A 15,159-nucleotide genomic window follows, 5' to 3' on the forward strand; every position below is an offset into this window, starting at 1 on the left:
TTAGCTGGGAAGTAAATTTAACCCACCTGTATTTTACTACTAGCTTTTACAACGAAGACTAGATACAATCATTATCACAATACACAAATGTCTGAATATTGTTTCACTGTTTAGTAATCAAACACATAATGATACAACCTAGTTAGAAGGTTTCACAACCCAACTGCAACCAAGTACAAAGAACACAGTAGCTCACTTCCCACCACACCTAATTAAAATCTCCAGTGCTGTACTTCTTGCTGCATTTTTTTTTAATATATATGCTCTAGGCCATAAACCCAGCTATTCCCTTCAGATTCTTTTCATTATGATCTGTGTAAAATCAATAATAAAGAATTGCTTCACAAAGCAAGTACAGACCAGACACCAACCAGAAATATAAATACCTCTTTTTAAAATTACTGCTTGAACTTTGAACTCTCAGACTGAACAACTTCACCCAACAGCAATATACATGCCATTGCATATATTACTTGTTAACAGTCCTCCACCCCACAAGATTCAGTCAGTATTTCAGTTTATTTCAAGAGGCCTGCTGCTTCTGTCCCTTAGTTCAGAACTGAGGTTTTCTAAGTTTTAATCCATGCTTACAAGGAAATTAGCTATTTAAGAAGTCAGAACATGCTCAATGACATTATTTCACAGATCGATTTTGAGTTTAATCTGCACTGAATCTTGAGTACAAGGCTTCTATAGTGTTCTATTTTTACCACATTTATCCTTCTGATATGAAATATGCTTTCACACTTTTAGAGATTAAAGTTCCAATGTTTATATTAGCACAAGTGTTTAGGGTAAAACTAGTTTTAAAATCCCCAAACTGTGAATCTATTATATTTAGACTCTTTACACCATTAAAAATAAAAAGACAGCAAACATACAGTATATTATTTCAACAGCTGAGAAAAAAATTTACTCTTATTAAAATGCATACAAAGTGACTGCTATTAAAAACATGTCAGGTTGCATCATTCTTCTCAAGAAAAACACACAAAACCTTAAATTTATGCTTACGAATATACATATGAATGGTCCATTTGTCATTCAGATCAGCAGTGCAAATCACATGCTTAAAATTAAACATGTATAAAGCTTTCATGAGATCCCTTACATTAGGAAAACCTTATATATAATTATCATTCCACATGCCTATTCCAGGCAAAATCTGACATCAATCTAATCACTTCTCAAACATATTTATGCAGAATTGTGTAGTTCCACAGTAAAATGCAAATGCAGGACTAAGTTCTTTCTAGTTTTAGAGATGCAGATGCATTTACAGGTTCATTCACTCATTGGCTTTTATCATCTGCCAATTAATCCAAAGGAAGTTTCTCCAAAACCTGGCTCCCCTAAAACGTAGATGGACCAGTTCAGGCCATGTACAACTGGACCACATGGTGTAGTCACAACACATGCCATATAGAAGAGACAGAAAACAAATTGGAAAGCAAAAGAAAATATCTATCAGCACTGTTTCTGCACTTATTTCTTTTCTCACAGCTCTTTCATTTCCCAGGAAATTCTCTGCATTCCCATCATTAATCACTCTTCCTTCTATGTTTCCTTATTACTCAACACAAAGAAGAAAAAGCATATCTCAAGGAGGAAACTGCCACTTATAACCAAACATCAAAAAATGATACGGCCATGAACAATTTACTGCTTTTAGGGTACTTCAGCTAGTTAGTTGAAACTTCATCAGCAGAAGATACTTTAACCCACTATCCTCATGTTAACAACTGCTTCTTTAGACTATCTTTACTCACAGTACTTCTCAATTCTTTTTCCCCTCCATTCAGGACTAAATGGTGTCAGTAGAAGTTGGATTTGTCTGTAATAAAGCTAAAAAGACAACCATAACACATGAACTTGACTGTGCCAAGCCTCCTTGTATTCATTATTCATTACTAAACTAGTCAAAGACACCAGGCAAGAACACGATGCTGAAAAGATTGTGTAAAAATACTTGCTGCCCACAATAATTTTATTTACTGCTGATAAACTCCATCATATTAAGGCACTGCAGGTGCCTGCAATTGATTCACAGCAAATGCCTGCTTTCCTAAATTAGTACTGATGCTTCAGTACCATGACATGAAATATGGTTAGCAGCAGCATGTTAGACCTCTTACACAGACACCAGTCCAGGCAACAAACTTTTCTCTTTAAATACATATGAAATGGTAACAACAATAATAAGGCAGTACATTAAGACCTTAAACAGTATCTATAACTGACTACTGCTCTCAGCAAAAAGATCACCATGGTGCTATGATTTCTAGAGATTTATGTGACAGTTGTCTTGAAAAGATCTTAGGGTCTATGTATGCAGCAATGTATGCCCAAAATAACTGATCTTTTAAAAGTGCTGCTCTCTGGATGGCACCTTCTGTCTCCCAAGACAACATGATATCTGATGAGTAGTATTATTTAGAATATTCAAAGGAGTTGCCAAGAGATTACCAAACACATTCGTGTCTGTTATCTCCACCAAGTTATAGCAGACCTCAGAACACATATGCTGACAAAATACAAATTAAAAAGTTCACTTAATCTGAAAACTGTCAAAGTATACATATGGAGTGTTAGTATGTAATTTTTTTCATTAAAAATGAATAATGTCAAAAGCAATTCTGTAATAGTCTTCTGCAATAGTATCTCTAAATGAGGTAAACACAATGCACATGTTCTGCATTTCTATTGGCTTTCAGAAATAAACTCGGGACCAAGAACTTTACTCATTAAGACTACCCTCAAGAACTCACAGTACTATTCTGTACAGGTAAAGGGACAGGGAGGAGCAAATGCATAATTTAGACATTAGTTTCATAAAGCTCTTAAGAATCTGTTTAATTCAACGACCCCAGTGATTGAATGGTACTTAGTCTTCAATAAAAGCTAATTAAAAAGTATCTTTGTATATAAAGATCATGTAAATATTTCTACCAGACTTCAACAATAAGTAAAACCACCAGTATATTTGAAAACTTCTCAAAGACCAAATTACCTAACCTTTTCAAAGCCTAATATTAGACATGTTTAAGATCTAGACCTGTAAGGACTATTCTGCAAGCATACACTATAGTTGACAGCACTATATATGACTGAATTAAAGAACGCAGTTCCATTTGGAACAAGTATTTTCATCCTCTTCCAAATTATTTTCTTGATATTCTTAGTATAGCCAGCAGAGGAAACACTAAGTTTTAGAGTTACTGGGTGCTCACTTTTCTTCTTCTTTAAGAATTTCAACCAACAACACAAAGAACTTAGGGGCATCATGAAGCTTTTTTTTTTTTTTTTTTTTTAAACTAGAGGGAACAAAGTGACAATACACAGTCCAAAACACCTCAAAAGTACATGCGTAAGAAAGGTGTGGTCTGATTCAGCTAGTTACAACATTTAGACTTCCCAAGCCAAGGCAGCTGCAATGCTAGTGGCACAAACTAGCATGCTTACTTTTTCAAAACTGCTTAGCTCTGCCAGGCTATAATGTATTATCACTTGCCATTCTGTTTAATATTTGACTCAACTATTCTCAGGTGTCCAGACCCCAGAAATCTTTAATAATCTACAGCTTAGGTTCTTTCAAATAGTATCTGCATAACAAATCTCCAGTAATTACACTATACAAGAAACCTATAAAGTACAAAAATGTAATTACTGTAAAAAAATGATACTGAAAATATCACACAGTTACACCAAAAAACATTGCGTATTTATTCAGGCACATAATGGGTCTCCAGAGGAAACATTCACCCGCTTGAGTACACAATCTATAAGCAAGCATTTAATTTTCTTAAGGGTTGCTGCTGCCATGATTCCACAAAAATATCTATTCTATACTAACAAAAACTAAAATCACTTAAATTCTATATTAACTACAATTGGTTTATGTCTTTTAGAAGAGCAACTCATATCCAATAGAGCTAAGCACTAAGCACCAATACAGTAAAGAGTTGAGAATATCCACAACTCTGCAGATCAGAACCTAAGCTTTGTAAGCAAGTCTCCTTTTCATCACCTCTTTTAATTGCACAGTAGGTGTGTCAAGTTAACCAAAAGCCCAGAGGCATTTCATTGTTCAGACAGAAGTGAAGCACTGCTTCAAGAAAACAAGAAAAAAATAGGCCATATCTTTGAAATCACTAACACAGAAATTGCTTTATACCTTCACTTTAGCAATAAAGAAAGTTCTCAACATTGCATACACTAGAATAGCAATCATAATGCAACTTGATGAAGTGAGTTACTGTTTTCTTGCTCTTTTTATTTAATGTTTAACTATTAAAAGTCATGACACAAACCTGGGTCCACGTGTCTGGAGTTTCTTCTAATTCCATTCGTTCGTTTCTGAATAGCAAAAACACAAATTAAGGATATGAATAAACTTGTTTTCACAAAGGCATATTAAGCTCCTTTCGTTCCCACAATCTACTAGGCAAAGATGGTTATCTTAAGTTATTTCCCCTCACCACCATCACCACAATTATCTTTATCTGGTAGAAATATCATACTTTGAAAATTATTCTTAGTAATGCAGAAAGTTTATTCATACATCCTATTTTTTCCTGACACAATGCTCAAAAGATTCTAATCCACAGAGGGTTTATTCACGTATCAATTCCTTTGGATACTAAGCACTTTTTAAAAAATCGTTTACGGATATGATAATAGAAAATACACAGTTTGGTAACATCTGACCCAGACAACGTCCATAAACACAGTAGTAGTGAGGCTGCTTCTCTTCTTCTCTTGCTTTAATAAGGTAGAAACTTTCACTGTTCCTACTCTGTACCTAAGGTATGTGGAATTTCCTAGACAATTCTTAATTTTCTGGGCAAGTACTTAAATGTGTTTAGTAACTCCCCTCCCTCTTTCTTTAAATTTGGATAAGTAGAGCTGCATAAAATCAGAAACACTAACAAGAATGAGACCTTTTTTTTTAATGATGAGGTTGATTTTTTGATGTTGTTATTGCTGTTGTTTTGTTTTTCTATATACTTATTCTCCAGGACATATAATATGGGTCCCTGAAAACATCACTGTGAAACAAGGCACATCTATGAACTATCATCTACTTTGCAAACTTGTTGTAACTGCTAGCTTGCATGAAGGTTCATGCATTTTTATTTTTTTTAATCAAACCAAGCAGGGGAAAGCACGTTGCATAACAAAGGGAACAATTAGGTTGCTCCGATTTACTTGCAGTTGATATAAGCTGATGCAGAACGCACAACCAAGGTGAGCCAGAAAGCAGTAACCTGAGGCACAACCAAATTACTAAGCCCTATAGCAAGCTGGTAAAAAGGAAAAGCTTGGTTTAAAAACAACTGTCAGACTCTTGAGTCTTTGGACTTATTTGGTCTATACCTCACAATCGAAGAAAGGACGCAGATTTTTTTTTTTCAGCTGCAGTGGAAAGAAGAAAATTGTGAGTTGCTGCTACAAGTGGAAGGTAAAGTTAAAAAAAATAAATGGCTCAGTTATATCTGACTCCATTTTTTAGAAATTGAGGCAGTATTACTTTTCAGGATTAATGCAGATTTGCACATGAGAGGTAAAGAGAAAAAGCAAATGTCAAGGAAGATGCAGACATTTAACTGAACTGAAAAAAATACAGTAATTATGTGACAACACAAGTCAACTACACCGAAGCACCAGATAGAAAATGATGCTCTATACCTTAAATATATTGCGTACCAGTAGACTAATTACGGTATGAAAAAAATCCATCTTTCCCAGAATCATGAATTCTAACTTATACTTAAATTACCTCTTGTTGAAAAAATTAGTTTAAACAGGCAATTATTTAGAAGAAAACTAATTCAAACATTTTGGCTCAAATCAATAGCCAATACCAAATCAATAGCTCTCAAAAGGAAGCTGTCTCTTTACACAAAAGAAAAGATTTCAGAATCACGCTGGGGGTGAGAAGCTTAGGGTCTTGAGGGCTTAGCTACAATTAGTATACATATTTTCTTCATCTGGCCACCTGTGTTCACCTTATTTAGCTTTACCTACTTGGGCAACATGGCCCACAAGGTGCAGTAAGCAATCTGTCCATGGCTTCCCAGTGCTGTCTGTCAGCTGCAGTACCAGGAGACTTAAGCTAACAGACCATGCCTAATTTTCATATTTAAAAGTGTCCTTACTTAGCAGACATTTCTAGGCAGAGACATAAAAGACACGGCAGCAGGTGGCTGGAAGTACAGCTGGCGAGACAACTGGCTGAGGGAATCATGAGGAAGGCAGGCAGGCAGCAGACATTTCGGGGCATGCAGCCAGGCTGCAGGGCCGCAAGCACAGGCTCTTGTGGTAACACAGCCCCAGCACCCCCTCCTCACTCTGGGCTCCCCCTGGCCACCCTGTCCTCACCCTGACAGACCCCAGGAACCCCAGCAAGCCCAGCTGTAAAGGCTGGTGCTCACTGCAGCCCCCCGGCCTACTGCAGCCCAGGCTCCCAGCCACTGAATGTGCCACGTGCTGGGACTCCCCTCCCCAGCAACACTGCAGCAGCTCAAACGTAGGCGGGCATGAGGGGAGTCAGCCTTGTGTGTGACCAACCATGAACCCTTCTGCGCCAGTCACGTCAGCCGTAACATCCTTTCAATTCCGTTACTGATCTTAGAGATAGCACCAAAACACCAGTGTTAATGGAGAAAAAGAACACATCCTCATACATTGTTCATAACCAGTGTGTCACTTAAGCAGTTAAATTACCATAAACTTCTGGTGTAAAATAGATGCTAGGAACTATTATACCCTAAGACTTACAGTGCTGCCTTTCTTTTGTCAGAATTGGCTGACAAAAAGTAACTGCTGTGCCCTTCTGTGCTTCAGTGGAGAGGCACAAGTAACTGGCAAGAACAACCCAGTAAAACTAGCAGTGTTCTTGAGTTTAAGTTGAGGTACACTACATATACCACTGTGTCCATTTTAACGTTCTCTCAAGATGACATTAATTCCACAGCCACTGAATAACTCTGACAACGCATGTTTAAATAAAGAGGCAAAAATTGCCCAGCCAGTTCTTCACTGCCCAGAGGTCTATGAAGCAGCAGACTTGGACACTAGCACCTTCACTGCCGCAGAACTGGCTACTGTTTAAAAGAAGACTAGACTTAATTCCACTGCCAAATTTGGTCTAGCAACACTGAAAAACTAGACATCAGTTGTGAAGTGGGTTTTTTTTTTTTTCTGTAATTTAAAAAAATAAATACATCTCCACCCCTTCCAGTTCTCAGCATTAAGCCATATCAACCGAAACTTGACACACCGCTTGGAGCATAGTACATTTGTATGTAATAACTGTTTTCCACCATTCTAAAGAAATATGTTAGTAAAGGCAGAAGAAAGCATACTGTTCCAACAGCACATGCACAAAGTAAATAATGTCATCAACAAAGCAAAAGTCCACTGAAAACAATCCTTACCTCATGTTTCAGGTTCCCGTGTTCTGAAAGGTAAGTAAAGATTGGCATTATTGTCAACTGTAATTTACGCTGCTTATATAGCTTCCTCAGCCGTGCTGTGCTGCATGACGAGAAGCACCGCTACGCCCTGCGCTACCTGATACCTGCAGCACGCCTGGGCAGCACCGTGCAGGCCGTGCTCGCCTCGCTCATTGGCTCTTCCAGCCAACACTGCACAGGGCTCACGCCCGCCAGCTGCCCGCAGGTGCAGGACAGCCTGATCCAACACCTCACAACTTTTGCAACCTCCCGGTGCGCTTCCTAAGTATCAGCTTGTCGGGAATTAAAAGGTATTGCTCTTCATTGCAAATAGTGTTTGCACCTCTTCTCACCTGTCTTTTCAGAGCATGCCGAGTTGTATCAAGATAAGATGTGTATCTTCGGCTGAAACATTTTCTACATTTCTTGTACTTCAGTTTAGCATTGCATTAGTATGCAATGGAATTTAAAGCCTGTGGGTTTTTATGTGCTTTTTGCTATGCATTTCTTGTACTACTTATAAATGATACTAAAAAATATAGTCTTGTGGGTGATCAGATGGCATCAAGACAGTAATACTTGCACACACACAACACCAGACATAACTACAGAGACACTAAAAGTTGCATTTTTTATATGTATTTTTTGTGTCTAATCTGATAACTGATATTTTGGTGTACACTAGATGGTTTTGGTTCAGTGCCTTATCAAAGGACAACTGTATTTACCTGTGCATGTTCCCTAGGACTACACATGCTGCTGAGACAGAGTACATACTACCCATGCCCAGTTTGTAGTTTGTCACATTTGAACACTTTTACTGTAACTTCTTGTACACAGTGAGCCAACACTTGCAATAAATCAAATAAAAAGCTTTAACTGCAAGTCAATTTTGTTCCACAAAAAACAAAAAGAATTACACGAACCAGTAAAGTGTGGGAAAAAAAACTTTTGGCTTTCTAGCATTTTATGCAAAGATAAGCAGGCATGCCAAGACCCAGCATGCTGGCTGAGGACTCGGGGCCAGGCACGCGAGGCCCAGCCTATTTACCACCAACAGAAATTCTTCTCACGTATCATTTTAGTCACTGTTTCTTCTCATACCGTATGCCAAAGATGCATCTTCCCATCATTCTCAGAAAAATTATCATCATTATACCCTTTCCAAAAGTGTTGATTTGCATTTGAACAGCAAGCAAACAGAAGAATATAAGCCAGCCCCAAAGGAGGAAATGCAGGTAGACTATGGAGGTTTTCAAAGGAGCCTGAGGGAATTAGTTGCCTAAGTGCTGCTGAAATCAATTCAGTTTTGGTGTTTACTTTCACAGTTTCGTATGCCTTTCAGAAATTTTGCCAAAATCTAAATAAAATCACCTTTTTTTTTTTAATGTTTCATCTCAGCATTATATATGACTTCAAGGGAAAGTCATTTTGGTAAGTACTTTCAGAGGGGCAAAAGCAAAACTTCAAACCCAGACTCGAAGGGTCCATTTTGTTAAGAATGACCTTATTTAGTTCTGAAGATCTGTTATCACAAAACAGAAATGGACATGTCTTTCTATCCTCCAACAGGAATGAATCAATCTGACTTTTAACAGTTGCTGTTGAGTTGTGGGTTTTCTCCCCCTTTAGCAAATATCCCAAACAACTACATGAATGAGCTCCATTTGATGATTTCAGCATCCCAACACTCTTGACAATAAATAATTAAGAAACTCATTAACTTCCAGTATCAATATTCAAGAAATCACTACATAGGAAGGTTATAAATAAACCCAATAATTTGCATAAAATGAGTTTCACGAGAAGTGTATGGGGTTTTTGTTTTGATACATAGGTTAAAAAAGTAAACTGCTCCACTAACCAAGGCCAGGAGGGCATTTGTCATTAAAGTCTAATGAACAAATTCGAACTCAGAAAAAATAATAGCAACTCCAATGAAGAACACTATTTCTTTAAGCCGTCTCCACTCCACATTAACCCTTAAAAAGCCCAAAACATAGCCAACACCGACAGACTGAAATCTGATTTGTTATTTCACTATTAACATGCACAAAAAAAATTAATTTATTTCCATATAAAAGCCTATTAAAAATTAAGGCTTATGCTTGTCTTATTTCGTTACAATTTCAATATTCCTGTAGTTCAGGGTATTTTGTACTGAATTATGTCAATTGCTTCATCAGGAGTTCAAAAAAATTTTTTTTCCAAAATGTTCCATTAGCACAAGAGCAAACAAAAATAAATTTCTATCTACTTCAATACTGAGGGTGGAAAATGAATGTTTAAGGATATCCACCAGTAGATATTTTACACGTGACAACTTTAATTCAAGTTTCTGCTCATCACCAACATACCTATGAAGTTAAGGAGCAAGTGAGTTCTTAGTTAAAACAGCAAGGTACTTTTACTGCCACAGTTCAGCACAATTTTTAGGTTTTGTTTATTCAGTGAAGCCATGATACTACTGGGTCAAATTTTGGTAATTGCATTTTACTACAAAAACAACAGGAACAACAGCTGGCCTCGATAAGTAAGAAAACTCAGATCAGAAAACCGGTTTAGGCCGCTCTCCTCAGGGATGCAACAGAGCTGCTGGATTTGCATGATAACTCAATGGAGAGTAAACAAATTATTTACATTAAATATAAAATGTAGTAAATTACTCAACTTCCTATTTTAAAAGAAAATTCAAAATATTTTAAAAGTAGGAACTATAAAGTAAACCACCTTAAAAGAGCTGTGGGACTATCTGCTGCTTTCCAGTCACTTAGCCAGACACTGAATAATCAGAAGAAAAGCAAATAGCAACATAGAAGTACCATGGTGTTGGCCTCTGCACAACATACCAAGCCCCCCCATAAGTGACTTTTGTTCAGTCACACGGTTAGTTAAATAATACAGCTCAACCTTTGTTGCAGTTAAACAAGTGGCATAACTCCAATGAACATTCTGGGACTTGAGCATTTACTCATCAATGCTGTTGACATAGTAGGTTTGGAGAATAGCCAGCAATTTTGCAACTGTTGATCAAGCCAGCAACAAGGTAAACAGGGAAAGCTGCTGTTTTCCTTTTACATGTCAAAAAATGCATGTTTTTTATAAATACTCTCTAACATGCTGTAGCAAGCAATTATTACATACGCAGCATGGGCTATATTATTGGGCACGCACATTAGCATATGAAAGCAACCCTAAAATTAACCCATTCATATGGTAATATTTTCTTAAACTTTCTTCATACATTTGAAGAAATACTTCTCCACTTAAGGAAAAGCAGGGTTTTTTCAAATGGAATAGTCTGAAGGAGAAAAAAAAAATCATGCATGCAATAACTAAAATTTAATACAGAAATGCACAGTTAATGTTTTTGTGATCGATTTATGCCCTGATGACAGATGCTTCTAGCATCCCTGGGAACAGAGATAGAAAGGGAATTTCATGGTTTGGCACTGTATTTAAAATATTCAAATATTTTCAGATTCTAGATCCATTACTGAAGGTTCATCTAATTGAAATATTCAATCCTGTGTAACCAGCAAACATTTGCTTGAGAATACTTAATTCAATCTAATTGGATGAAGTTGGTAAAATTCCAGTCTGGCAATGGAAGTGGACTGTTAATTCTGCTGTTTTAGACTAGGGAATGGACTGAAGTTCTGCAGTATTTTCTGGGACACGCGATATAAAGTGTGCCTTTTATAGTGTGCCTATGAAATGATAAATGTTGCCTTTACTGATGCTCACTTAACAGTGGTCCCACTCTTAAAGATTACCAAATATAAACCCTTCCAACTGGTGGGGGAGCATCAGCATGTAAGAATTGTACTCTGCCTTGAAATAAGGCATAGGAGTGCCACCGAGAAACCAGGAGATCTCTATGTCAGCCACTGGAGATAAAACAGCACATATGCCTATATAAATGGCCTTGTAAAAGAAATACATGCGTCCATTTCATAATCCTTATGTTTAAGGATAATGGCTTCATAGAGCCTTCTATCAAAGTCTGTGCAGCCTGAAGGAGTTTGCCTGAACATCAGCAACACAGAGGGATAATGGAGAACTTCAAGTCACAGAAAAATGAAGTGATAACGCATAAATGTATGAAAATATTTGAGCATGTACAGGGCAGCATTTCAGGGGAAAGGAAGTGAAACAAAAGACAAGTGAACACAGACAACTTCAATCACCACTGAACATTTAGAGCAACATGAACAGGAACAATAACAAGAAAAAACAAGGACTAAATGCAGACATTTTGTTCTATTTATAATTCAACTGATTAAGTCTGTATCTTTTATCACTGCAATTTCTTAGTCTGATGAACTAGCCTTCTTTGAAGCAAAACATCTGAAGAACTGGCATATGTTTTTGTATATGGTATGACATACAGCAATTTATCTTCAGATTTTGTCAGTGTTTCTCTCCTAAATTTATCCTAATCTGACACTTACTAAATTTTTCATTCTAAAGGCTTCATCTATCTTTGCATGCCTGCCTTTTGAATTTTCAAAAACTGACTTGGAATAAAATACAAAAAGTTTTAATCCACTCAGGGGTTTCTAAGCATAATTTCAGAAAGCTTAGCAGAAACATCTGCTCAGTGGTCTAAAAAGAACAATGTTAAACTGTACTAAAAAAGGAAAAACAGTACAGAAGAAAATGCTCTGCAAATGCCTTTATGAAGCCCAATGATATTTTCTGTTTTGGGCTTTTTTTTTTTTTTAATTCTAATCATCTCTTTTCAAATAAAGGCCTGGTAATAAGAGGAATAAGAATGAAAATGGTTTGAGGCATGGAAAAAGTTCCACTTATGAAGAGAAGACAAAAAAATTAAGACTATTCAGTTCAGAGAGGATACTAATACAGAGGCTATGAGAAGCTAACTTATCTAGAAGCAGTTGGTAAAAACTTACATTTACACTTTTCACAAAAAAAGCCACAAGTTAAATTAAAGTTAACAAGGCCAAACATAACCAGGATAAGGTATGTAACCTATGTGAGGCAGGGGGAAAAGCTTTACAGAACAAAATGTTTCAAAAACTGTGAACCACAAACAGATATTTCTATCAACGAAAATAGGGAAGCTCCCCAAAAACATCATCAAGATGTAAAAGCCCTTAGAACACCAAGAAGGTAAAAGAAAATAAAACAGGATTAAAAAGTAGCATCATTCCTGGGCACTGTCCTCTTTGGAGTTAGACTTGCAATTTTGTTCGTGTCTTGTACTAGAGAACTAGTACTAGGAAATCTGGGAGCCTTTGCATAGAGGAAAAATAGACTGGAAAGAGAAAGAAGTTTGCAGAGAGGACAAAGTAGCGTACACCTAGATTTAAGTTGAACATGCAACAAAAAACAGAATCTTAACAACCCATTTGCTTCCAACTTCACTTAAGATTCATACAGTATTATTTTACCAAATATTTATGTATTTTAAATAAAATCTAATGAAAAATTCTGCTCCTTTGAAGTTGTGAAATAACTTCTTATAGTCGTGAGGTAGCCTAAATGTTTCGTTTGTTTTGTTTGGGTGGGAAGGGGGTGGGTTTTTTTGTTGTTTGTTTTTGTTTTGCCCCAAGCAAATGCACAGTATTACTGAAATATACATGGCAGGAAAACTGCAAGATATCAGACCTTGTGTTATCTTGGGATTTATGGTCATTCTTACCGATTCACGTTGCACCATGTGTGTCCACAGATCTTTAGAGACAAATTTAAAGGTAAGTTGCTGCATTCCAGGGTGCCAGATATCCAATTAAAATAAAAACTACAAAAGTGATTGGAACAGAAGGCAGGAAATAAAGAAAAAAGTAGTAGGGGTGGTTTATACTAGAGAAGATACATCTTTCTTGTGAAGGACAGTATGCCTTTGCTTTTGCACTCTATTAATTCGAATGTGATTGCTTTAAAATATTTATTTTATCTAAGTTGATTTTTTTTCTCCAATATATATATAGGAGGTTCTGTGAAAAACCTATCCTCCAGAAAAGAAAAAAAAATAGAAAATTTGAATGAACAATACTGTGGTTGCTTGTATGGTTTTTGGATCTACAAGAGGTGATCTTAAAAAAAAAAAAAAAAAAACAGACTAGGATAATGGCATAGAAGAGTTCCAGTACAGGAAAACAACTAAGATCAAAGTTCATTGGCTGCAGCAGAAGTCAGCATCTGACATCCTAATGATTTGTGAAAGGAGGAAGCAGGCAAATAACACACAGTGAAAAACCAAGCAAAAGTCAGGAATTAACACAAACAGGGGCAAAGACAGAAGCAAGCTCATACAGCTTTGAAAGGAACAAAAAGCTAGAACCAAAAACTTGAAGCAGAAGCCTAGTGAAGGGAGAAGATGAGGTCATGATGTAATTCAAACAGTGGGAGAGAGATTATCTCAAAGCATTTTGCAAAGATTATAGATGGCAATACCAAAAAAAATTAAGAGGTTGCAGAAGCCCATGTGAGATATGCAAGAAATTTCACAGAGTTATAAAATGTTCCCGAAAAAAAGAACAACAGGTTTTAGTGAAGCAAGTAGGACAATTTCTGAAAAAGCTTCCGCAAAAGATACAGCTACATTTTGCAGAAATCACAATGTGTTCCAGTGTTTTTTCTCTTTCAAACACAAGCAAAAGAAATCCGAATGTATTAATGGTGGGGCAAGTTCATATTTGGAGGAAGCGTGTTTTTCCTGCTCCACCAACAAATCAGCTCTAGAAAGAGTATGAGAACCTGGACAGAGGTAAGAGTCAAAATAGTACTGTTATGTGACAAGGTGTCTGGAGTGCACAGACTCACTGCCACTGACTGAACAGGTACGGGGAAGGGCAAATGTGCTAATGATGAGCACTAACATTTGGAATTATAAGCGGGAGGTGTCAGAGAGAATTAAAGAAACACTACTGAGCATAGAAGGAAGAGGTCAAATTTGGAGAAAGCACCCTAAGAGGGAGACTGAACAGTAGCTGAAATCGAGAGAAGCCTTGAAGTCCCAAAGGGCAGAAGGAGAATGGAAGGGCTGAAGGAGAATGGCAGCTTATTAAAAGGGGGGGGGGGAAGGTCCTTAGATGCTGGCAGTAATAAGCCAATCACCTTTTTTTCTGAATATTGTGAGTGGCCAGAAATGATGGAAAGCAACAAGATTAAAGAGGATGCTGAGGCAACACAGTTTCAGGAGCTGAGAGTAAAATATGAAAACTCATACAGACATCAAGGGAGAACAAGGGATGCTAGATAATATGCCGTACACTAAGCGTTACTTGTGAGCCGTCTATGATTAAAACCAGATCTATTTCTTGTATACACAGGACACCAACAAAGAAATTGGGTTTGACCTATAACAGTTCACTCTCTTGCGCTTTTTAACAACTCAGTTTAGTACGAATAAAAGTCCCCATGAATTCTAAATGCAATTCTAATTGTACTTATAAATGGTAGTTTCACAAGCATGTATGTTACAATAACACAAATTAGGGGTAAATTAAACCTTAATTATATCTAGCAAGTTTTATGTCCTAATTAAAAATGGTATTCTAACAATAAAAATGACTTACCACCTGAATTAGCTCTGCCACAATTGTCTAATCTTCCTAAGCATTCTTTGTGTGCTCCAGCTCCACACTTAGAGCATAAATAGCCTTGATAAAATGTTCCCCTGTAAAATAAAATTAGGTAGTGATACATTAGAAGTGATAAATTCCATGCATAA

General features: G+C 36.8%; 1 protein-coding gene across 1 annotated transcript in view; it reads right to left on the reverse strand.

Annotated features, from left to right (window-relative positions):
- Window positions 1-15,159, reverse strand: part of VAV3 (vav guanine nucleotide exchange factor 3) — a 167,980-nt gene that overhangs the window by 51,048 nt on the left and 101,773 nt on the right. The window contains exons 17-19 of the mRNA XM_040566157.1: window positions 15,005-15,105; window positions 7,440-7,462; window positions 4,311-4,356 (exon numbers count right to left, since the gene is read on the reverse strand). Of these exons, the coding sequence (XP_040422091.1) occupies window positions 4,311-4,356; window positions 7,440-7,462; window positions 15,005-15,105 (170 nt within the window). The remainder of the gene's footprint in view (window positions 1-4,310; window positions 4,357-7,439; window positions 7,463-15,004; window positions 15,106-15,159) is intronic.

Source organism: Cygnus olor, chromosome 8 (genome assembly GCF_009769625.2).
Source record: "Cygnus olor isolate bCygOlo1 chromosome 8, bCygOlo1.pri.v2, whole genome shotgun sequence".
NCBI classification, from domain to species: Eukaryota; Metazoa; Chordata; class Aves; order Anseriformes; family Anatidae; genus Cygnus; species Cygnus olor.